The following is a 26,648-nucleotide window of genomic DNA, read 5'->3' as shown; positions in this document are numbered from 1 at the left end:
ATTAATAAGCTAAGGACCCTGGTGCTAAACACCTCCCTCTGCAACTGGATCCTGGACATCCTGATGGGCCGCCTCCAGGTGATAAGGGTAGGTAACAACACATCCCCCATGCTGATCCTCAACACAGGGGCCCCTCAGGGGTGTGTGCTCAGTCCCCTCCTGTACTCCCTGTTCACTCATGACTGCAGGCCAGGCATGACTCCAACACCATCATTAAGTTTGCCGATGACACAACAGTGGTAGGCCTGATCCCTGACAACAATGAGACAGCCTATAGGGAGGAGGTCAGAAACCTGGCCGTGTGGTGCCAGTACAACAACCTCTCCCTCAACGTGATCAAGACAAAGGAGATGATTGTGAACTACAGGAAAAGGAGGCCCGAGCACACCCCCATTCTCATCGACGGGGCTGTAGCGGAGCAGGTTGAGAGCTTCAAGTTCCCTGTTGTTAACATCACCAACAAACTATCATGGTCCAAACACACTTAAGACAGTCGTGAAGAGGGCACGACAAAGACTATTCCCATTCAGGAGACTGAAAAGACTTGGCATGGGTCCTCAGATCCTCAAAAGGTTCTACAGCTGCACCGTAGTTTGTGCGCCTGACTGGTTGCATCACTGCCTGGTATGGCTACTGCTCGGCCACCAACCGCATGGCACTACAGAAGGTAGTGCTTACGGCCCAGTACATCACTTGGGCCAAGCTTCCTGCCATCCAGGAACTCTATACCAGCCGGTGTCAGAGGAAGGCTTAAGAATGTAAAAGACTCTTGCCGCCCTAGTCATAGACTGTTCTCTCTGCTACCGCAAGGGCAAAGCAGTACCGAAGCGCCAAGTCTAGGTCCAAAAGACTTCTTAACGGCTTCTACCTCCAAGCCATAAGATTCCTGAACAGCTAATCAAATGGCTACCCAGATTATTTGCATTGCACCCCCCACCCCTTTTACGCTGCGGCTACTCTCTGTTTACTATCTATGCAGAGTCACTTTAACTCTACCTACATGTACATATTACCTCAAATACCTTGACTAACCGGTGACCCCGCACATTAACTCTGTACCGGTACCCCCTGTATATAGCCTTGCTATTTTTATTTTACTGCTGCTCTTTAATTATTTGTTACTGTTCTTTTTTATTTTTTACTGAACACTTATTTTTCTTAAAACTGTATTGTTGGTTAAGGACTTGTAAGTAAGCATTTCACTGTAAGGTCTATACTTCTTGTATTCCCGCGCATGTGACAAATACAATTTGATTTGATACGATTTGGAGTGCCAGATCAGAAACTGAAATATAGCGCCATCCTGTGGACACAATTTCTCCAGTCATAACATGTTGCAATACTGTACTAAAACTGAGCTCCACTGTATCGCATATAGGCTATAAAGCCGAGAGAAAATCACTGAATTCACCTATATGACTTAGTGACGTGTCCAGTGTGCTGGTATTTATATATTATGGGTTATTAGTCGCTCCTATCTAAGATCAAAGGATGTAGTCAGAGGAAAAGCACCAACATCCTGTTTTGATTTCACTCTGCTAACACTACACAGCAGAATGTTTTTTTAATCATCTGAACAAGACTTGTGTATTATCATGTATTATGCCCACTACATATCATCATTAAGGATCATTTGATGCTTATTTATGATTCATAGGCACTAAACACTTACTGTTGTTGATGGTTTTATCTTCATAACCTATCTCTGACTAAGAAAGGTTGATAGATTATGTAGCCAGTTCCTGCCAAGGGGGAAGATGTAACAGTCTCATTAGACCTATGCCCTATATGTCAGACAGTTATTAACATATATCCACGTCTGTGGATGTTTTTGTCTAGTACTCAAACAACAAGTTGGCATACAGTTAGTATAACCCCACACCAGCCCATTATTACAGATAAATGTGCAAAATGTCAGCCTTGCAAAGCACAGTGCCATTGTCAAAGAGCAATACTGAGATTTCAAAGTGGTAAACGATGCATACTATGCATAATATACCTGATTTTTGCAACATGAATAGGCCTAATGTGTATTTTATTCATGTTGAATTTAGGCCTATTAGTATATGTCGTATTTATAGCCTACTGCAATGTATTATTCTGTTCTACACTATCTAAAAAAAAAATTGACAGCTGTCATGTTTATTTCATCTCGTTCAACGCTCTTGAGAAGGGTCTCCTCCTATCCAAAAAGCATTTTGAGTATTAAGTATTAAAACGGAGAAACTCAACCATACTTCAAATGTAATAAAGGTGCGACCGAACGCACTCCCCTCCCTCTCCCTCTCTCGTCCCCGCCACCCCTTCAGAGTTCGTATTGCACTCGCTACAGAAGGAGGGTTCATGTGCACAGAATGACGTCGCACTGCAAGTCTGTCTGACTCCTTCGCTGTTTTTATCAGTCATTCTATCGAAGGGCTAGAAAATCATAAATCTGCGGAATTATGGTCCGAATGTGAGAATATCTGATGCGTCCGATCTATCTGTCGCTCTCGATCGGTGTGTCAAAGCAGCGTCTTGATGTTGAGGATTACGAGTGATATAGGCTACGCAGCTCAGCAGAGTTCTAGCCTACTGTTCTGTGCGTTGAGCTGTCAGAACTGAAACTAGTGGATGTATGGCAAGAGAAAATGCAGAATAGCTGATGAGGGGGATATTGTAAAGAAGAAGATATAAGGTATAGGCTTGGTTTCGTGTCTTTATTCTCTCTTCTGGATTATTGCCGCCCAGCAACACAGCCACTTGACAAATCTGAATGTCGTAATTAAGGTAAGGGCGCCGAATGATATAGCTCGAGGTATGTAAACGTCTTGTGGTTATTATAATACTTAGATTAATATGTCAACTCCCTAAACGAAATGTACATCACTTTAATGGTCACCTGAATTATCCCCAGGAAATCTTTAACTTTGAACTATATCCTGGGCGACCGCTCAGGCAGATTGTGACCTACAGTGTAGGCTATAAATACAATTAAAGGCTGCCCTCTTTCTCTCTAAACAATAAAAATAGCTTAATAATAATAACAATAATTTGACTTATTTGCGCCCAGCAAGCTATTGGCGCATTTATTTATTATGGAATCTAAACTTAAAATCAGTTGTTTATGACTTTTCAAAGATCAGTTAATAACAACTTGAACTTTGTCTCCAGCGACATTTCCATCAGATAATCATTCTTTACAATAAGAAATAATGGATAAGAGTACGGCTTGCTCTGCTGTCATTGCGGAACTGCGATGTCTGAAATGACCTGCATTCTAACTATTAATGCACTTTTGAAATAGTTTTGCACACTCTTCGATCAGTTGCCATCAATGTCAAAACTGTGATGTTCATTTTGGTAGATCAGATTGCCCCCCAAAATATTGCAGCCTTCATCTGTCGTTACAACCTGGCATGTAGCCTACCTGTTTTTGTAGTTTGTGCGTCGACAACTATCCTATCTCATAAGCGTTCTCATTTAGTATAGCCTAACCCGTAATTAGGTCAATTCAATCAAAATATCAGTGTTTTTCTTCAGTCCTTCTCTTTGACAGTAGGTTACAACATAAGTTTACCAGAGTATAAATTTAGGAACAACAGCATTACATTACGCATAATATAAAGGGCTAAATGTGATAGCATGGGTCAATATTGCGCATGGAATTATTCTCGAAAGTTGTTATATGTTTTCCAGAAGACGCTCAAAGATAGATACCATTTTCAAGTTATGTCGCAGCTATGTTGTGTCTGAAAAAACAATAAGGGATTGACAGAATAGTCGGACCAATCCGTGAATGGCGTGATGAAAGTTTATGTGACGCTGGGTCTGTCTCTATCCAATGGAAGTGCCCAAGAGGAGGAAATGGACATAAAAGCACGTCATGTATTTTTTATTTTTTTAAATCAAACTGTACTGACTTGGCGATTTAATAGTACAGTTAGTGCAATTACTCCTGCAAACCAGAAGTTATCATGTCATACATCTAAAGAAATGCATTATAATAAGGAACTTGTTATGTATGATAAGGTGTGATCGGGAATTGAGTCATAGAACTATTATTACTCAGACATGACAACACACAATCTAATCAATTTAATAATCGTTCCATGACCCCCCCCCCTCTGTCCCAAATGACACCCTATTCCCCCATAAGGCTCTGGTCAAAAGTAGTGCACTTTAAAGGGAATAGGGTGCCATTTGGGACACCGTGCCTTAGACAAAGTTCCCCTATATAACCATTTCAGGGATTCTTAGTTTAAAATCCAAAGCAAATAAACAGTTAACTAAGTGAGGAGGAATGTCTAAATGATTTTCCAGAAATGACTGACTTGATTGACAGAGAAAATGCTTGCTGATTTAAAAGGATACTTCACTTCGATACAGGCGATGTTTGGCAAAATATTCCCGCTATAAAACACACTTAAGTCAATCTTAATGAAATCGCCACCCATTAAATAAATACTTTACACTGTTCATGATTTAATAAATATTCGTGTTAAATTACAGTTTTTATATTCAGTAGTATGCTCTCAGCTTCGGCAATGTGAGATTCCAGCGGCTTTTGCATGATATGTGAATAATGCATAAAAAATACCCTACCACAATTCATATTTAAACAGCATTTATCACATTAATGTATTCCTTCAACCTGCAGGTAAATCAATGACCCAACGATGGAGACCAAAAGATACCCAAGTTTCTTCGAAGGATCCACGGACACAGAGAAGAACAGATGGTCCCATGTCCCCAGCAGTGCCATGGACTACTGCTGCAGCGGAGCCGAGGAGGCCGACAGCCTGAACCTGAACAGCAACAGTGATGTCCTGATGGACATAGTCAATGTCAGCTGCTCCCCCAGCAGCAACACAGCCGACAGCAAGGAGAGTAACAATAACAACGAAGAGAAGAAGAAGCCAGAGCAGCAGCCTACTCTCAAACTGACCCAGAACCAACACCAGCCTTTTGTTCTCCCCCTCTTTAACAGTTCCCTCCATGGGAGGAAGCCAGAGATGATGGACTCCAAGGAGCTGTCCAAAACTGTGGCTGAGTCCATGGGCTTGTATATGAACGCGGCCAGGGAGGCCACAGACTTTGGCGGCTTCGGCCAACAGGGGGGTCATTGTAGTCCGGGGAAGATGTACCCAGCGGGAGTTTGCGGGCGCCCCTGTCTCGAGGACAGCCAGTGTGCTGCGTCCGGGGGGAGCCCCAAATTGAAGTCCCCTTCTACTGGGTTCCCGAAGCAGCCTAGCTCCACCCCAGGGGATTGCTGCTCATCTGGAACCCCAGCAGGGTCAGCCGTCTTGGGCTTGTCTCTGTCCTGCAGCCCCCAGACGCCCAGCTCCATCTCCAGCCCCGGGGGCAGCAACAACCTAGTTTCGTCCACCACCAGCCCCACCTGCTTTGGGGGGCCGTTCGCCTGTACGACCATCAGTAACCCCGTCAACCAGCATAATGCTGCCGGACCAGCTCTGGCCCACAACCACGTCCACAGGAGGAACTCTGCCACCTGCAGCCCGGCAGGCTCCAGCACGGTGGGGTCGCCTCCGCTCACCAGCCCCCTCAACGTGATGCGCTCGCCCATCTCCAGCCCTCAAAGCATGAGCAGCGTGCTCTCCCCACCGTCATGCAGCACCTCTACCAACATGAGGTCATCGTCTGTCTCCAGCCCCACTGGCAGCACCAACAACATGAGGGCTTCATTGTCTATCTCCAGTCCGACCACCGGGGGCCCCATGGCAATGTCCTCGAGCCCCAGGAACCCCTCTGGCGGTGGGGGTGGTTTTGCTGTGTCCAGTCCTGCTAGTGAACTGGGCCTGGTCCAGAATGACTCCAACAGTCCCGAAGGACGAAGAGACCAGCAGGACTTCAAGGAGTTTGAGTTCCCCAAGGTGGAGAGCGTGGACGGGGAGATGTTCAACGTAGGCCTGGACCACATGGGTATGGTAAAGTTCATCAAGAATGAACCCGACACGGACTATAGGAGCATGTGTCTGGGTAATGGTAGCAACAACACAAAGTGTAACCAGGCCAGCGGCTGCCCCGGCAATGGCTCACCTTTCATCACACAGGTAAAAAGTGAGCCAAACAAAGATGGCGGCGGATGCATGAATCCTCAGTGCTACACTGAGCAGCAGCAGCAACACTCTATGGGTCTCTTCCAGTCAGGTCCGTCCGAGATTACCTACTTGTCTCTGAGGGACAACATTGACGAATACAGTCTCTCTGGGATCCTGGGACCTCCGGGCACGGAGATGAATGGCAGTTACGAAGCCGGCGTGTTCCCCCACAACCTCCTGTCTAAAGTTAAACAAGAGAACAACGATGGCAGCTACTACCAAGAGAACAACAACAACGTTGTGCCCACCTCGGCCATTGTGGGTGTTAATTCAGGCGGACACTCGTTTCACTACCAGATCGGAGCGCAGGGGACAATGTCTTTCTCACGGCACGACCCTAGGGATCACGGGACGAACCCCTTGTTGAATCTAATTTCGCCTGTTACCGCGTTAATGGAGTCGTGGAAATCCCGGCCCGGCATGTCGCAGGGTCCAAGAGGAGAGGGCTATCCTGGTCACGGCTGCATGCCAGACAGCATGTCAAGGTAAGAAAGAAATCGATGTATGGACAAAAACAACCTGCATTGTGGGTACTGTAGTGTTGCTGCACAACTCTAGCACAGTAAGAGCGGCTGGCTGTCTCAGAAATGTTTGTTACTTTCAATATAGAAAAGTTGAAGGAGAAAACAAACAGCATTGTGGGATTGTAGTGCTGCTGCACAACTCCAGTACAGTAAGAGTGCTGGCTCAGAAACTGTTATTACTTTAGACTTCTTACTTTATGTTACTTTAGACTTGTTATAAGACATGATGGATTGTCCACAGCATCTGCACAAAGCACACCCAGTGGTATAATCCAAGGGCTCTCATGTGCAGAGAGATGCTCCCTGCTATATAGCTTTCGGGTGGAACTGAGTCTGTTTACTACAGTGTGACAGGATGAATGAAGGGGACAGTGTGTCTGACTTAAAGACCATGTTGCTCAGGACTGAGAGGTTAAAGAAGGGTGTTTGCTCCGAGTTGGGGACTACCAAAATACTAATAACAACAAGGCTTGGGAAAGGGAAAAGTAGCGGGATGTTGGCTTGGCTGGGAGAACAGGAACTAAGGGATGGGGTCCAGCATGAGATAGTAACATCGCAACATACACTGCTGCCCTGGCCCTATTCTCTACTGTATCTAACAGAGGCTAAAGTTTGTTCTCTTATCAGAGCTATGTGTATGGACAAAAACAACATTTATTGTACTGTTATTGAGAGGTCCTGAAGGGACCTTGTGTAATGCAAATATATTTTTACGAGCCTGGGCCGGCCATTATGTGGCGACGTCATAAATGATTATGAATGATTGATCACATGTTTTTGTTGCCAGATGTAGGAAACAAACAGTCGCCTTTGCAGGGCAGAGCCCCGGCCACCAAGCAAAAACAAACATGCAGAAAAACGTTTTGTTTTGCACAGGCATGTATGTATGTACTGTATGGCAACGTCTAACTTTGACACCGTTGTTGTTCGGACAGTTTATCTGATGTCCCAGTTGAGTGTGAAGCTAAATACAGCATTATGATATTAAGATCGAGGATGAATAAAACAAAAGTATCACAGCTATGAAACCAACCAGGAAATTGGAAAAAATTGTCCAACTTTGTTGCAATTTCAGTATGTGAAGGAGTTACATAAGGAATCCCTTCCTTGCAGAAGGAGTTTATTTGTTTACAGTTAATTTAAAGATATGAAGATATGATTATGGTTCTATGGTATTTGGAGAGTTTGAGAGTTGTTTTTGGTGTGATATATTACTTCATTTTTTTTCATTTCACAGAGGGGATGTATATTAATGGTGGTATAGAATCTGAGCTGATCACCGAAGTCGTAAACGTATGCACGACATGACACACTGTAAATGCCCTGCTTATTATTGCATTTTTACCAGCTCGAGTCAGTGCAGGAACCACTAAACAAATCTGCAAATGGTATCCCCTCCTGACTTACAAAACCTTGATACTCAGATGTTTCCCAAAGAGAAATATATATATATTTTTTCACCTTTATTTAACCAGGTAGGCTAGTTGAGAACAAGTTCTCATTTGCAACTGTGACCTGGCGAAGATAAAGCGTAGCAATTCGACACATATAACAACACAGAGTTACACATGGAATAAACAAAACATACAGTCAATAATACAGTAGAACAAAAGAAAACAAAAAGTCTATATACAGTGAGTGCAAATGAGGTAAGTTAAGGAAATAAATAGGCCATGGTGGCGAAGTAATTACAATATAGCAATTAAACACTGGAATGGTAGATTGGCAGAAGATGAATGTGCAGGTAGAGATACCTGGGTGCAAAGGAGCAAAATAAATAAATACATAAATACCAGTATGGGGATGAGGTAGGTAGATAGATGGGCTGTTTACAGATGGGCTATGTACAGGTGCAGTGATCTGTAAGCTGCTCTGACAGCTGGTGCTTAAAGCTAGTGAGGGAGATGTGAGTCTCCAGCTTCAGAGATTTTTGCAATTCGTTCCAGTCATGGGCAGCAGAGAACTGTAAGGAAAGACGACCAAAGGAGGAATTGGCCTTGGGGGTGACCAGTGACATATACCTGCTGGAGCGCGTACTACGAGTGGGTGCTGCTATGGTGACCAGTGAGCTGAGATAAGGCGGGGCTTTACCTAGCAGAGACTTGTAGATAACCTGTAGCCAGTGGATTTGGCGACGAGTATGAAGCGAGGGCCAACCAACGAGAGCGTACAGGTCGCAATGGTGGGTAGTATATGGGGCTTAGGTGACAAAACGGATGGCACTGTGATAGACTGCATCCAGTTTGTTGAGTAGAGTGTTGGAGGCTATTTTATAGATGACATCACCGAAGTCAAGGATCGGTAGGATGGTCAGTTTTACGAGGGTATGTTTGGCAGCATGAGTGAAGGATGCTTTGTTGCGATATAGGAAGCCAATTCTAGATTTAATTTTGGATTGGAGATGCTTAATGTGAGTCTGGAAGGAGAGTTTACAGTCTAACCAGACACCCAGGTAATTGTAGTTGTCCACGTATTCTAAGTGAGAGCCGTCCAGAGTAGTGATGCTGGACGGGCGGGCAGGTGCAGGCAGCGATTGGTTGAAGAGCATGCATTTAGTTTTACTTGCATTTAAGAGCAGTTGGAGGCCACGGAATGAGAGTTGTAATGGCATTGAAGCTCGTCTGGAAGTTAGTTAACACAGGAGGGGCCAGAAGTATCCAGAATGGTGTCGTCTGCGTAGAGGTGGATCAGAGAATCACCAGCAGCAAGAGCAACATCATTGATGTATACAGAAAAGAGAGTCGGCCCGAGATTGAACCCTGTGGCACACCCATAGAGACTGTCAGAGGACCGGACAACAGTCCCTCCGATTTGACATATTGAACTCTATCAGAGAAGTAGTTGATAAACCAGGCGAGGCAATCATTTGAGAAACCAAGGCTGTCGAGTCTGCCAATAAGAATGTTGTGATTGACAGAGTCGAAAGCCTTGGCCAGGTCGATGAATACGGCTGCACAGTAATGTCTCTTATCGATGGCGGTTATGATGTCGTTTAGAACCTTGAGCGTGGCTGAGGTGCACCCATGACCAGCTCTGAAACCAGATTGCATAGCGGAGAAGGTATGGTGGGATTCGAAATGGTCAGTAATCTGTTTGTATACGTGATTATTTGTGGCAATGGGGCCTGGCTTGGTATGTTTGTGTTTGTTGGTTTTCCCCAGAGACAAGCAGAGAAGATTAGGCCTACTACTGCTAGGAACTAGGCTAGCACAATGGGTCAATGTGTTCCAATTTGGTTGCAACCAATGATTTATATGTACACTAGTTGACTGATAGGGGGCGCTGTGTTGAAACCACCGTGCCTCCATTTTTGCACTCCCTTATGTTGTAAAAAATATTTTGGAAGCTTTAGAAATGCAATTATTAATGTCTACATTAATTTTGCCACATGTATTATATTACAGACACCTTAATGCATAATCTTAAATTATATTATGTGAGCTAAAAATGTAAAAAATGAAAAAATACATCATATACTTTCCTTTAGTATATATGTTTTAGCTTACTAATGTTACTTTCCCCACTATAGCAAAATATACTTCAATACATGTAATTTTGTCATTAAAACAAATTAAAATACTGTAGAATCCCATTCATTCACATGGAGGACTGCTCCTACTGGGGGAAGTGCCAATATGGCCGACCGGTGACTTCAAAGCCTCTCAATGGCCAATACATATCATCCGCCATCTAGGGTTTGTATACATCATTGGTCGTAACTAATGATTTCTCTCTCTCCCCAACCACTTTATTTGAACGCACTCACAAACAGATCTAAAACAATTATCCAGTCTCACTCAAAATAGCACCAATAGCACCATCAGGCTGGTTGAAAATGGGGCAATGGTCATGTCAGCCTTTGTCCTGAGGCTGTTATGTTGGTCCAGGAGGTTAGTCCCTGTCCCATTGACCTCCTATCGATAGACCATGCTACAATTCATCCAGTTGTTCTGGCTGTCTGATCAGGGCTATTCTTGTCATACTTGGCTATGGAATGGTCAGTCCACTTTTGGCATTCAGGAAGTACAGTAGAGTATGTGACAGGGGGTTAGGGCATGTATTCAAAAAGTGTTTTTAAGAGTAGGAGTGCTGATCTAGGGTCAGGTTATAAAATGTTCCTAAAATGTTATTCATTATGAACAAAAAGTCGTAACTGATCCTAGATCGGCACTCCCAATCTAAACTCTTTGTGAATATGGGCCCAGAGACTTAGTTGAGATCAGGTGGGAATGAGTTAGATTTACATGTAATTCTGTCAGCTCAATTTCTATGGTTATATGCAAACTCATGTCATTGACTGTAACAACCCAATAAAAAAACTATTTTCTACTGCCCTTTATGACCTAAATACTTGACTCTGCTTGTATAATCCTCTCTAACCCCCTCTTTCAAGATATCTGGCCTGGTTTGACCCCCCCCACTGATTTGAATAACGCTGGCTCATGATTAACAGAAATCAATTTCTCTTTCAACAGTGAGAATGATTATCCCTAGGGTACGAGCAGCAAATGAACTCAATGGTTTTTCCTAAACGGTTGGCCCACCCCTGGATTCATTGTGTTTTAAATCAATACTGGACACAGAGGAATAGCCGGATGTTTGATTGGCAGAGAGAGAGCTGATGTCTATGTGCAGTGGAGTGACTATACGTGTGTTTGTCTTTACACATGTGTATTGGGGTGTGTGTGTGTGTGTGTGTGTGTGTGTGTGTGTGTGTGTGTGTGTGTGTGTGTGGGTGCGTGCGTGCGTGCGTGCGTGCGTGTTTGTATGTGTGCGTGTGTGCCAGCTGCGCCTGCCTACAGTATCTGTGGGTTTCTGTGGGAATACAAGGCATGCAGTTCCTGCCAAATTATCTGGCCGTTACCTTGGAGACAACCTGTCTCTTCCCCTATGGTGGGAGCCAGAGCTTCAAGTGATGTTGACGGGATCACTGCCACCCTAGGCCTAATGAGATACAGCTTAGCCCCCTAATGTCAGGCAGGATGACAGTCAGAGGTGGGGCCTGGCCTGGCCGTATGGCAGAGACCCGGATACAGACACAGCTCTGGAACTTCCCCTCTCTATAAAACTATACACTTAGCTCCTCACATGAGAGGTTCAATCAAACACGCACTGGGGAAGACTAGCCAGAGTCCTGCTGTTCTCAGGGAAACAACAATTCATTCCAACTACACATAGCTCATCACAAGAGGAGGGGTTCAATCAAAACTGCACTGCAGAAGACCCATATGCCTGTGGTTAAGAAATATTGCTTTATTTAGTTATATTCCTGTGCTGAGGTTGCTGTTTTTATGTGGTTAATCAAAGTTTTTTGGACTCAGTTTTACTCAGTAAACAATGTATATGGTACCTATTAATTACATTTTATTAGGGTGTTTACAATCGTCGCAAGTAGCCAAGCGTTGCCGCAGTGTGATTTGGATTGACTTCCTGCCAGGATCACATAACCCCCAAAAGTCCAATTGCAGGAATTCTATGGTCCAGTTCAGCTCTGGATGGGTTAGTATTGTGCCCAGGCCAGTATTTCATCAGGAGAAAGTTACATAACCGTTAAAAACCAGCAAGAAACTGGAACTTCCTTTGATCAACTGAAGCCTTGGATGGCAGGGAGGGAGGGAGGGAAAGAAAGATTGAAACAGAGAGACAGAGAGTGAGAGAGGGAGAGAAAATCGAGAGAGAGAGAAAATCGAGAGACTGCTAGGTCGAAGTAGAAAGAGAAATCCCTGTGCAGTTAATATTTTTTTCAGGCTTCACTTTGGTTTCCTCTGTAAATGGGGTAATGTTTTTAATTAAAAATGACTGTTCGTCGGAGGAGTCTGGATTACTCAGAGCGAAAGCGTTTTAACTTTAATTCACAAGAGCAAAAAAAAGAGAGAGAGAGAAAAAGAATCTCCTTGGCCCAGAATTATTTTCCGTCAGAGCCTAGTTTGCTTCAGTGCTTTGGGAGAAACAGGTGGCCAGCTGTATGCGGTGCAGAGATTGACATTTTGAACGCAGAGGATTTCCCCTGCTGTATTTAAATAAGATTATATTTGACTGTATGTTTTGTAGGGAATCCGATAGAAGTATTTACTGTTTAAAGCTTGTGGGGGACCCTACAGTCCCATGTACAATACAGTACTACTTTAAAGTCTATGTAAGAGCTTACAATCTTATTTTCAGTCTAGTTTCCTTACCTCCTCAATTGAGATATACACAGCCATGATCAAATGATAAATTATCTGAACAAAATATATTACGATAAAATGACCTAGTTTTGGGTGCTGGATTATTTGTGTGCTCATTCCCTAAATCTCCAAATCTCTGTGTCACCCTATTTAGAGAGTGCCCCGTTAAGCATTGACTGGGACTATGCTACAGTGTGTTGACATTTCTAGAGTTTAAAACTCTTGAGACGCCATCCTAAATGACAAGCTACTTACAGGATAAATGCTGTCAAGCACCATTAAGTCATGGAAATGGTGTTAGTGTTTAAATCAATGTGGCCAGGGACCAAATGAAGATACAACCCAAAAGGCCCAGTACACTTGTAGGTACCTGGTGGCTGGGTCTAGATCAGTACCACAAACATGCAAATACAAAAAGAAAACATATTTCTCTATCATTCTCCCACTAAATGTTATGCTTATGGATAAAAGAGAGTATTGATTTAAAGTGACGCCGACGTTTATTTTTTGCACATACTACATCTAGTCATTGTACTTCTATGGCACCAGCCTGGAGAAGAGGAGTAGAATCGAGTCAGGCGGAGGAGAGGAAGTGCCGGTTAAAAGAGAACGCTTTGCCTCTGGACCTGGGCCAAGTCCCAATGTTCTACTGGCAGGATGAAAGGGCAGACTCCTGAGAGAACGCTAATAGCCCTTTAATTGTATGTTCTTCTACTAAATTAATGAGTAGCATTGATTTGATTAATTCAGACGCGGCTGGATACTAATATCTAATTAAATCCACGTCCTCGTGGTGTGGCTCGGTACGGCTGGCCCCGGTGCATTGTGGGTTGTGAGGCTGTGAGGGACGTTAGTTGCTCGTTTGGGATGTGAATGTGAGACAGGGGTGTTGGGGGTCATGTCCAAGGTGTCTTTCCCTGCCCTAGCAAGGAAGGTGTTCCTTGAGGAGGTAAAGACATTGAAGCTTGGGTCTTTGCTAATTCCACGTGGTCACATGAGAACTACTGTATGTCGGGTCCTCACCTTTGTGTTTGTGTGTGAGTGTGTGACTTACACACACACACTATTTTATGTTGAGTGCGGTATAATGCTGGATAAAAGAGGACTTATTAAATGACAGAGCTAACAGATGGGAAGTTAGTCATAGACTGGAGATATCACAGGGGTGATATACACCAGTCATTATTATCACTACAAGGATTATGAGAGAAATGTGCTCAAAAATAATTACTTGAAGCTATGGACTAAAATAAAATAATTATTACAGTTGTCTTATGAAATAAATGTTGTATTATGAAATTCAAAGACTGCCTTAGTTAAAAACACTGAACATGATTCTCTTCATTAAAAGATGAGAGGAGAAAGGAAGGATATGACCTAATTAATTGATACTCATACAGCGGTAACTACTAGTTTCCTACCTCCCCGTCTTTCTCTGTTGCTGCATTTCCCCTCTCTCTCACTCTCTGACTGTACATTCCTCTCTCCCTTCCCCCCTTTTCTCTCTCGTTCACTCTCTGACTGTACCTTCCTCCCTCCCTCCTTTCCCCTCTCTCTCGGACTGTACCTCCCCCACCTCTCTCTGACTGTACCTTCCTCCCTCCCTCCGTTCCCCTCTCTCTCTTACTGTACCACCCTCCCTCCCTGTACCTTCCTCCCTCCCTCCTTTCCCTTCTCTCCCTCTCTCTCTCTGACTGTACCTTTCTCCTTCTCCTTCCCTGCTGGGATCAGTATGCCTGTCCTCAAATCAACCTCTTCGTGAAACAGGGTTTGATGAAACTTGCCCAAATTTCCAGGGTGGACCGTACACTAGGCAGTAGGCACAGTGTGTGAGAGTGTGTGTGTGTGTGTGTGTGTGTGTGTGCTCAGACTTTATTACCTATCGCTGACATACAGAGGCTTGTCCCTGTCTGTCATTGAGCTCTTTTACATACTGTATGAAGAGAATGTAACTGTATACTTCCTACCACTGCAACACAAAGCATGAGATTATTGTGACGACGGCCCTGGTTTCTATCAATAAAAGCTGTGTGAAATGGATGAGAATAGTGTCAGGCCTAGTTGACGAAAGAGTTATCAAGACACTGAGGCTCCTATCATTAATATAGACAACTGTTTATGAGCTTCCACAGTGCCCCTTTAAGTTTGTTCTTCATTGTTGGTGTAGGCTACGATTCATAACAGCAGAATTCGATTGTACGATTTTGATATTACGGTAACTTAATTGTGTCCAGATGGATTTTAAGGTAGCAAATGTTTGATTTCTATCGGTTTGATGGACAAGGACATAATTCACATTCATCCGAACTATAAAAAGCAATGTGATCCAAGGTACATTTAGTTTAGTTCTTTGAGTGAGATCCATACTACATTTTAGTTGAGTTTTCTGAGTGGATTTCCCTCCTCTCCTTCTCAGCGCATCATTGTCTTCCTCTCTGCATTCTGATCTGCTCTACTGACGAAAATAAGGGCATGGCTCGATTCATCATTCATGTGTAATTGGAGTTTGTATTCAAGTTCTGAACTGCTGTGTTTACTTAGTCTAGCTAGCAGCTAGCTCATCGCTGGACATGACGGGAATCGATGTCACGCCCTGACCGTAGAGAGCCTTTTAATGTCTCTATTTGGTTTGGTCAGGGTGTGATTTGGGGTGGGCATTCTATGTTTTGTTTTCTATGTTTTTGTATTTCTATGTTTTGGCCGGGTATGGTTCTCAATCAGGGACAGCTGTCTATCGTTGTCTCTGATTGGGAACCATACTTACGCAGCCCTTTTCCCTCCTTTCTGTGTGGGAAGTTGTCTTTGTTTGTTGGCATTATAGCGTTTAGCTTCATGGTTTGTTTGGTAGTTTTTAATTGTTTGGTTCGGCGTCTTTTTTCTAATAAAAAGAGAATGAACGCTCACCACGCTGCGCCTTGGTCCTCTTCTTTCAACGGCCGTGACACTCGACTCACTGACATAAGCGGAAATGGATGTCATTAAGGAAAACACTTCCAAAAAATGTTAATTGTTCTGCTTCAGCAGTCCGTTAACTAGGTCAACACACACCCACGTACACATACGCTCTGTTCTCTTCAGAATATGTCTAATACATCTGAAGAAATGGCTAGCACTATGGCTATGTGATGGCAACGACTTATATTAGTAGTAGCATACTCTCACACAGAGCTTCTCTTTATATTCTAACCCAGTGTGCTCTGTGCTTTGTCGGGTCTTGAGTTGCACCCATAAAAACCCACCCCATAAAATCCCTGGTAGATTGTTATGACTCAGGCTATTGGGAGCTTGGCTTTGTCACAAAAATCATGTATGTAGCGCCCTGGGGACAGGCTCTGATAATGTAGCACCCTGGGAACAGGCTCTGATAATGTAGCACCTTTGGGACAAGTTCTGATACAGTGACCCAGCCAAGGTAAAAGGAGACTTCCAGGGGTCTGGTGACAGTCCATAGAAAAGACACTGTATCACATTACACAGAGAGCTGACACGGACGCAATTGGGTGACCAAGACTTAAAAAGTGGTAAACTGGTTTAGCAGGAATCAAAATGGCTGCCTATTGCAGGAAGGGATGGAGGGTAGGGTTAGAGAATCATCCTGTAATTGTCAGGGCTTTTGTGTTAATGACAATGACATTGGCCCACAATGGCCCCTGTTATGTCGTTCTGCCCCTGAACAGGCAGTTAACCCACTGTTCCTAGGCCGTCATTGAAAATAAGAATTTGTTCTTAACTGACTTGCCTAGTAAAATAAAGGTAAAATAAAATAAAAATAAAATGTAGAACAGATCCAACGGTATTGTGTACAGGTTGTGTGAAGGTATGTGTTGGGGTGGCTCTGGCGCCCTAGAACACTTGTGTGACTTACAGGCTGTTGTATTGTTGTGCATACCATGTTGTGCAAATGAAAAAATGTTGACTTGACAGTGATATTTTCATACAGTAATGGTGAGAGATATTTGTTCCCATGTCTTGTTTACGAGTGTGCCTGGCTACCATGTCCAAATAGACAGGCTGGTGTCTTTTTAGGAGAAGACCTGGTCATAGGGCAACCTGGACCAACCTAGATCCAAAATGGCAGATCAGGATACACTAGAACCATTGTGTTCCTTGTCAATTGGCTCCGTGGACCCACAACGTTTCTCTACAGTGCACTGCCCTAGGACTGGCACCCCCTAGCCCTGGTTTTACTGTACTGTACCTGGCACAGGCCAGACATTCCCTGTTTACTGTCTGCTGTTGTTTTGGCTGACACCAGCCACTTGGTTTCAGCTGCTTGGTTCAGTCTAATCGGTTAGGGAGACAGGGCGGCTTTTATTTGGATTTAGCCCTGTTAAGCAGGTGGGTTTCTGTCCCGGTTTCAATAGGACCCATGTTTTATATACAAACTGCCTGGGTTAGTAAGCCAGAAGGGGCTAGGGTGGTTGTGTTGTTAGTTACAGTGGCCCATACTGTGAGATTATGGTTCCAGCCACAAAAGACACCTATGAAGTTATGCTAGTTTACTTTTGAATAGTTACTATACATTATTCTCAACACAATACTTGTTGTCTTCTTCTTTGAGTAATGTATTCATTGGCAAGGTAATTGAGAGGGTAGAATGATCCTGCATGCTTCAGGTGTCTATGCATATGATTCCTCTTGTGCTACTCCTGATTTCTAGGAGATATACCTCCTTCAGCTCACAAAACATATTTATCTTGCAGGAGCACCGTCTTGTCTAAAAAAAAAACAGAGAAAACAAACAGTGTTTTTTTCCTCTCGATGCAAATTCAAGTAATACCCGTTGCAGAGTAAATCTTACTAATGCAAATTAGCATTTAATCCGGTGCTTAAGGCATAACTGGAGCACAAATCCGGAGTGATAATTTGCAGTTTTACGGTCTGAATGGATGGCTCACTCACATACTTAGAGGCTTGGGCCAGCCAGCCAGTCGGCACTTAAAACACAGGTAGTAATGCAGCTAGCTAGCTTGCTCCTTCAACCCAGCTTTAGCTAACACAATAACCCAGCTTCAGTAAACAACTCAAAACAACAACAACTAAATTTAGTCCCTCTAGATGGCTGTGGCACATTGTTTTTGTGGAATGAAACTAGCTCCTTTAGCAGAAGCGTCAGCTAACAGCTAACACTATGACACAGCTTCAGCTAACAGCTAACACTATGACACAGCTTCAGTTAACACTATGACACAGCTTCAGCTAACAGCTAACACTATGATACAGCTTCAGCTAACACTATGACATAGCTTCAAGCTAACACTATGACACAGCTTCAGCTAATAGGTAACACTATGGCACAGCTTCAGAAACAACAACTCTTGCCCCAACACTGCACTGTATCCCATCTAGATACGGCTGTGACATATTGTTTATGTGATGCCCACTCTGGTAGAGCCAGTCCACTTTTCTCCCCATTATTCAGAGGGGGAAGTCTGACCTATTTATGCTCAATGCATTAGCTAGCAGTGTACTTCAGCTTCATTTTGCATCAGCCCAGGCAACAGTTGTTATCTTTGGCCTTGGGTAGACCATGATTGCATTCCAAATGGCACCCCTTTCTCTTTATTGCACTACGTTTGACCAGGACCCATAGGGCTCTAGTCAAAAATAGCACACTACATAGGGAATAGGGTGCCTTTTGAGACGCACCCCAGGGCTAACAGGGCTGAGTGTCTGTCAAGCTACATCCAGGAGTGTTCATTAGGGCCTCTCTGAAAAAACTAGCTGAGTAACCTGACTAAAGAGCTTGTAGGCTACAAATGTTTCCATGGTAAATGGCTGTGTCACTTTACTGGCCTTACATTTGCCATTGAAAACCAATTGTTTTCCCTATATCCATCCACACAGTCAAATGTACCCTGACTTCCACATACTGTAGTTTCTTTGAACAGAGTAGTCTATTGTCAGTTCATTCTCTAAACCTCTCCTCTGATGTCTTTGCCAGTTTATTGACAAGGAACACGTGCAAAAGCTTCTGCAGCCGGTTTGTTTTTGGAGGAGGAGGATGTTTTCTTGGGTTGTTTTTGACACGTTTGAGATGCCTGGAGTTCTTTCTTCCATTCCAGTGTACTTACTTACACCCCGGCAACATGTACACGGTAATTCTTCTAGAATCATAAGAACATCTGTTTAAAGAGCATAGACGTTCAGGTACTCGGCTGACACCATTCCATCAGGCCTGCGGGACAGCTTGTTTGACAGGTCGTGTGAAAGGTGTTGAGCAGACCTGTTTGAGACCAGCCCAGGGAAGGATCCAAGTCACTCACAATAGAGCCTAGAGGCGTTTCCACAATCATCAAGTAAACCAGGGGACAGAAAGAAAGAGTTTGTGGCCTACATATGGTCTTAAAGTTAATGCATAGCCTTGGTTATTATTCTTGCCAGTAGAGCTTCCCACGCAATGTTAACCTGACACTCCTGGGCAAACGCCCTCCCTCCGATCCTATTCATCACAACCATAACTCCAACTCCAACACGTCAGTCCCAGATGCATTCTCCGAACCCTTGACCCCTGGGCCCTGAGTTATACTAACAATGCTCTGTTAATAGGGCCCCTTTACCCTTCACGTGCTCATAAATAGATTTTACTATGGATATTTTCTACCTTTTATGGATTATTTTGTCCATATAGACATTTCTTTCAATGACTGTCCAAATGAGGGGAATAAAACATCAGTGTACATTACACCGAGGTGTGGGAGGTTGAATAGTCCAATCACCACAATGTTCGGATCATAGGCTCAGTCTGGAAATGTACGTTGTGTTTTGCCATTGCTTGTTATACTTCAGCCCACACAGTACAGTGCAGTACAGTTTCCTACAGTACAGTGCTGCTACTAACAGTCCATGTCCGAGGCAGTCACTAACAGATGCCATGGAGCGGACAAATCAATGTACAGTAAGATTCTGTTTTTGTTGCTGGGCTGGTGTCCTCTGTGCTAAGAACAGGGTCACGGACATTCTAGAACCAGATGTTGAAAGCCAATAAAAACGGACAAGTCATACCAGAGTGACTGTCAGTTTGTCCCTGCTGTACAGTACGTGACAAATAGGGGCTCTTTCCATCTCTGTGACGGAAGTTTGCCGACACTTCTTATAAAGTCAGAAGAGCACAGATTCAAATTGAAATAATCTACAATAATAACGTCCCAAACTACAATATAAGACTCGGAAGGCTACACATTTGAATCTAAGCCATCTGCCGTAAAAACAGGTCAAACTGCAACGGGTCAAACCAAACACTATCAACGAGGGCCGTTGTGTCCTGTTGTCTCCCGGCTGTGCTGTAATGTTTATTAAAATCCCCTTTGTGGTTGTATTAGACATGCTCCAGTGCCGGAGTGGCATTTTCAACATCCGAACAAAGCTACATCTCATTACATAAAATATGAAAACACACACAACCACAAATGCGTGCACACATACAATCGCACACACATTAACACTGAACGCAGGCACACAAAGACACACATACAAACATGCGCACACACGCATATACAAACATACACCACCATACTATGAAAAAAAGTCCAAACACTCACAGTGTGAGGGGTGATTTCCCCATGTGATTACACTGGAAAGAGCCAAAACTCAACAAGAGAACATTTCCATACGGAAGAGGATGAAAACCTGTTAATAAGAACTGTGCACCCACAATGCATGCGTGTGTGTGTGTGTGTGTGTGTGTGTGTGTGTGTGTGTGTGTGTGTGTGTGTGTGTGTGTGTGTGTGTGTGTGTGTGTGTGTGTGTGTGTGTGCGTGCGTGCGTGCGTGCATGTGTGTGATGGAGGTTGGACCTGGCAGAGCGGGGCATGGGTCATAAAGGTTTTACTTCTTATCTCACCCCTCATATTCTCACCCGGCATATTCCCAAATTGTTGATTATGGTACTGGACCGATTTGATTTTGAAAAGGTTGAGAGAGGAGGAGAGGAGGAGGTGAAACACTTCAAACACACAATTCCTGTCTGCCGGCAAGGCGAGCGGGAGGGCAGAAAGTAGATCAAATGAGAAAACAATTACAACGAGTCACCATGCAGGCACCTAAGGTTATTGTTTTTAATGACAGCCACATCCTGGTGCAGGAGCCAGACAACCAGACGACTAGACCACCGCGGCTATGCTGCACTGCCTCAATGGGAACTGAGAACTGAGCGGTGGGGTAAGCTTTGTCCCTCATCACAAGACGAAAACAGTGTGTGTGTGTGTGTGTCTCTACCAACAAGGTGAGCATGTCTGCCGAACACACACAGATAAGCATGAACACAAAAAAATGCTGAGTCAAGTTTATAGAATACCGTCCCGTGCATAGCCTTTTGTTTCACCTCAGGGTGAGTGTTTTAATGGTCCACTCCCTCATAGATACAGAAATGTACAGCCCTAGGTGATCTTTACTTTACATTATCCTAGAGTATAAACTCCTCAGTACTCTTGACACTCAACAGCTGCTGCAGAAGACTGCTCTCTGTGACGCTACGACACACACACGCACGAACACGCACACACACACACACACACACACACACACACACACACACACACACACACACACGTTCGCCTATGACTAAACCCTCCGTTTCTCTGTTCACAAAATTCCTAACGACGAAAGATCATAGAAATGGATTCTACTCACTAATCCGATCCTCACACATTTACTGAACAATATGTAGCCAATCTTCCATTGTCTTAGTTGAGCCAGCGCCACCCTGAAGCATATGCCTACATTACATTGGTTTTGGCCACAGGGTGTGCTGGTTCCATCGTTTTCTTTCCCAATTGTGGTAGTCAGTAAACATCTGCAGGGCAGTACTATGCCAGTCATTCCCTCTGTGGTTTACTGTGGTTTGGCTTCCTCTGTGGTCCTCTAGTCTATAGACTCACACGTGTCTGTATTGGCTGTATGACAGACTGTATGATGGGCTGTGGGTTGATGATGTGGCTGCTGATTTGGGGCACTGGTAGCAATACACAAAGTAAGCATGTACAGTATGTCTTGTTTCATTGTACAATGTTCAATTATGTTATAATTGCAGACCTAGAATATTAAGTTTTCATCGCAAATCTGCCCGAATGAAGGTCATGGTGAGATGATGAGCTTTGAAAAACCAAACAACTATCTTTGGGTTTTGGGACCCTATATTTCTTGGCCAGTTGTGATTGATTCTTGGATGAGAATGAGCGGACGCTGTGGTGTGGCGTTGGATTACAAATTACATCCTTATTGGAAAGACGAGAATTCTTTGCCGGAGGTCCGACCTTGAGGCTAGCCCATTAGAAATCAATAGGCCTTTGCGTCTGAATTGGCTAAATGCTTTCCTTAAGGACTTCTCATCATCATATTACCGCCAATGTCTAGTGGAAATCTGTCTGTGGCAAAGACTAGGCAGTTTGAATCAAGATCAGGTGTGGGCTCTTTGCTAAACTTAAATGCCACAAGCTGTGATATTTACAGCTATAATACCCTCAACTTGATAGCAAACCAAGTGGCGGTCAATGGGTTGCCATTTTGTTGTTTTTCTAATTAAGGATTGGGCCTTTAAAAAAGGAGGGAAGTGTACACAGGAGCAATGTGACACGGAGGACTAGAGTCACTTACAAGGAGAGTGAATGTATGATTGGGCATTTCTTTTCTGGGACGACACCAATCTAAATTTAGCAAAAGGGTAACGATACAGGGCAGATACTGAAGGACAGGGAAATGTGTCAGACATACTCTTTTACTGCACGCTACATTGCTTAGGACTGGGGAGGACATTGATGAAAATCTCATTATCCAATGAATTAAGAATATATTTAGTGGGTGTGTTAGGGACATACTCTGATTGGTTGGGTTTTAATGAGTGATTTGCTTTGTCATTCTACTATTTAATACTTTGTGACTTGGCCTTAAATGACCCTAGTTAACGTCGAAACATGTGTTTTACGTTTCATGAATGTCACATAGAACGTTATTGCAGCGGCCAGCTAAGAAGGTCAAATATACTGCCATGAGTTCAATCAACCATCCATAATTAGTTAATACTACATTCAAATGACTGTCAGTAAGCTGGGACATACACTTACAACACATTTCCTGCAACATGAGTCTGTGCATGCTACTCAAGGCCAGTGGCTGTTTTGTCCATTGGCTACTATTTTTATCCAATGAAACATATTGTACCTGAATCAAATAACATTGTATGTTCTTAAATTAGAAACATCACTGGCTTAGCTATATTGCTCAGTATTTCTACAGTAATGTAGTTAATCGCTTGTGGTTACTGTATTTCTACAGTAATGTATTTAATCTCTTATGGTTACTGTATTTCTACAGTAATGTATTTAATCTCTTATGGTTACTGTATTTCTACAGTAATGTATTTAATCTCTTGTGGTTACTGTATTTCTACAGTAATGTATTTAATCTCTTATGGTTAGTGTATTTCTACAGTAATGTAGTTAATATTTCTATAATGCATTTGCAAGAGCTTTCTATCTTTCACTGATTGCTCACAGTACTGTTATTTTCTAAATTTGAATTTTATGATAAATGGAGTGTATTTGTTTTGGCCCCCGATGTTTAAGTGTAGCCATATGTGAAAGCAATTTCAATTGGTTTAAGATTTAACTGTAAAGCATAATTATAGAGAAAATATAATTGTTTTTTAATTGAACACATTTGTATTTGTTTTGTTATTTTTTACCTCCAACCACCCATCTCATTCCCCCAACCTCACCCAGCCAACATGTCTCCACCCCCGACCTCCCATCACATTCCCCCAACCTCACCCAGCCAACATGTCTCCACCCCCAACCTCCCATCACATTCCCCAACCTCACCCAGCCAACATGTCTCCACCACCAACCTCCCATCACATTCCCCAACCTCACCCAGCCAACATGTCTCCACCACCAACCTCCCATCACATTCCCCCAACCCCACCCAGCCAACATGTCTCCACCCCCAACCTCCCATCTCATCCCCACAACCCCACCCAGCCAACATGTCTCCACCCCCAACCTCCCATCACATTCTCCCAACCCCACCCAGCCAACATGTCTCCACCCCGACCTCCCATCACATTCCCCCAACCTCACCCAGCCAACATGTCTCCACCACCAACCTCCCATCACATTCCCCCAACCCCACCCAGCCAACATGTCTCCACCCCCAACCTCCCATCTCATCCCCACAACCCCACCCAGCCAACATGTCTCCACCCCCAACCTCCCATCACATTCCCCCAACCCCACCCAGCCAACATGCCTCTACCTCCAACCTCCCATCTCATCCCCACAACCCCACCCAGCTAACATGTCTCCACCCCCAACCTCCCATCACATTCTCCCAACCCCACCCAGCCAACATGTCTCCACCCCCAACCTCCCATCACATTCTCCCAACCCCACCCAGCCAACATGTCTCCACCCCCAACCTCTCATCACATTCCCCAACCCCACCCAGCCAACATGTCTCCACCCCAACCTCCCATCACATTCCCCCTACCCCATCCAGCCAACATGTCTCCACCCCCAACCTCCCATCACATTCTCCCAACCCCACCCAGCCAACATGTCTCCACCCCCAACCTCCCATCACATTCCCCCAACCCTACCCAGCCAACATGTCTCCACCCCCAACCTCCCATCACATTCCCCCAACCCCACCCAGCCAACATGCCTCTACCTCCAACCTCCCATCTCATCCCCACAACCCCACCCAGCTAACATGTCACCACCCCCGACCTCCCATCACATTCCCCAACCCCACGCAGCCAACATGTCTCCACCCCCAACCTCCCATCACATTCCCCCAACCCTACCCAGCCAACATGTCTCCACCCCCAACCTCCCATCACATTCCCCCAACCCCACCCAGCCAACATGTCTCCACCCCCAACCTCCCATCACATTCTCCCAACCCCACCCAGCCAACATGTCTCCACCCCCAACCTCCCATCACATTCCCCCAACCCCACCCAGCCAACATGTCTTCACCCCCAACCCCTCATCACATTCCCCCAACCCCACCCAGCCAACATGTCTCCACCCCCAACCTCTCATCACATTTCCCCAACCCCACCCAGCCAACATGTCTCTCTCCAACCTCCCATCTCATTCCACCAACCCCACCCAGCCAACATGCCTCTACCTCCAACCTCCCATCTCATCCCCACAACCCAACCCAGCCAACATGTCTCCACCCCCAACCTCCCATCACATTCCACAAACCCCACCCAGCCAACATGTCTCCACCCCCAACCTACCATCACATTCCCCCAACCCCACCCAGCCAACATGCCTCTACCTCCAACCTCCCATCTCATTCCCCCAACCCCACCCAGCCAACATGTCTCCACCCCCAACCTCCCATCACATTCCCCAACCCCACCCAGCCAACATGTCTCACCTCCAACCTCCCATCTCATTCCACCAACCCCACCCAGCCAACATGCCTCTACCTCCAACCTCCCATCTCATCCCCACAACCCAACCCAGCCAACATGTCTCCACCCCCAACCTACCATCACGTTCCACCAACCCCACCCAGCCAACATGCCTCTACCTCCAACCTCCCATCTCATTCCCCCAACCCCACCTAGCCAACATGTCTCCACCACCACATCAGTCATCCACCACACCCCCACCCTCCCAGCGACCAGAGAAAAGCTCCCCATACCACTCCTTCCCCATGCGCCTGAAAGCAAAGGGAAAAAAAAAAGAAAATAGGTATAAATATATTGTTTGTTTGTATGTGTTGGGCTTTAGCTAAGATTATTCTTTACATAGTCAAGTATTTTGTACAGGCCTCAATTGTTCCTTGACTAGCACCATTCATTCTCGCTGTTGATAATTCTAATGTTACAACTTCCATCTGTAAATAGCCCACCCATTCTATCTACCTCATCCCCATACTGTTTCTATTTTATTCACTTTTCTGCTCTTTTGCACACCAGTATCTCTACTTGCACATCATCATCTGCTCATTTATCACTCCAGTGTTAATCTGCTAAATTGTAACTATTGTCATTGTGTCATTTATTTGTTTATTGTGTTATTGGCTTGTTTATTGTTTACTCCATGTGTAACTCTGTGTTGTTGTCTGTGTCACACTGCTTTGCTTTATCTTGGCCAGGTCACAGTTGCAAATGAGAACTTATTCTCAACTAGCCTACCTGGTTAAATAAAGGTGAAATAACTAAATAAATAAAACAGTAACTGTATCTATCCACTGGTGAATTGGGAGAGAGAGAGGTGGTTGCCATCTAAGAGCCAACATGTTTTTTTGCGACAGTGCTGCCTGCCAGCAGTAATCGTCTCTGATTGATTGAGAGATTCAAGGATTCATTGTTAAGTAACACAATACTGTAGATGCATAGCATTGCATATTTATAGTTGTGCATTTCAAAATTAATTTTGTAACTTTGCCTCAGAATTATTTAACTGCAGGGCATATCACATTTCGACAAAAACTTTGGCAACAGACAGTGAACTTTTGGATAGAGAATCATTTCAGCTGACATTTTTCCTATTTCACAACTGAATTCTATTTCCCCCTTCAAACATTTCATTATTTCATTCCATATCTGAACTGTACAATACACCTCTCTACTCTCTATTCAACTCTCATCACAGTGTGGGGAAGGAAAACAAGTGGTATAATGTCAGAAAGGATGAGGGAAACAAAGAGAAAGGATGAGAGAGCAAAATCCCTTGAGGGTAAGAGGACAACCCTAGGTCTCCTATGAATCTTTATATAATTTCCCACTGTAAAAAAAACCTGGCCTATACACTTTTAGAAAAAAAGGGTTCCTAAATGGTTCTTCAGCTGTCCCCATAGGAGAACCCTTTTTGGTTCCAGGTATAACCCTTTCGGGTT

General features: G+C 44.3%; 1 protein-coding gene across 3 annotated transcripts in view; it reads left to right on the top strand.

Moving 5' to 3' along the window:
- The first annotated feature begins 2,306 nt into the window (after positions 1-2,306).
- LOC112261287 (mineralocorticoid receptor) overlaps positions 2,307-26,648 on the top strand; it is a 97,525-nt gene continuing 73,183 nt past the window's right edge. For all 3 annotated transcript variants that reach the window (XM_042329668.1, XM_042329667.1, XM_042329669.1), the window contains exons 1-2: positions 2,307-2,769; positions 4,640-6,586. In XM_042329668.1, the coding sequence (XP_042185602.1) occupies positions 4,659-6,586 (1,928 nt within the window). In that variant the 5' untranslated portion in view covers positions 2,307-2,769; positions 4,640-4,658. The remainder of the gene's footprint in view (positions 2,770-4,639; positions 6,587-26,648) is intronic.

Source organism: Oncorhynchus tshawytscha, linkage group LG11 (genome assembly GCF_018296145.1).
Source record: "Oncorhynchus tshawytscha isolate Ot180627B linkage group LG11, Otsh_v2.0, whole genome shotgun sequence".
NCBI lineage: Eukaryota > Metazoa > Chordata > Actinopteri > Salmoniformes > Salmonidae > Oncorhynchus > Oncorhynchus tshawytscha.
This window is presented reverse-complemented; position numbering and strand designations above follow the sequence as displayed.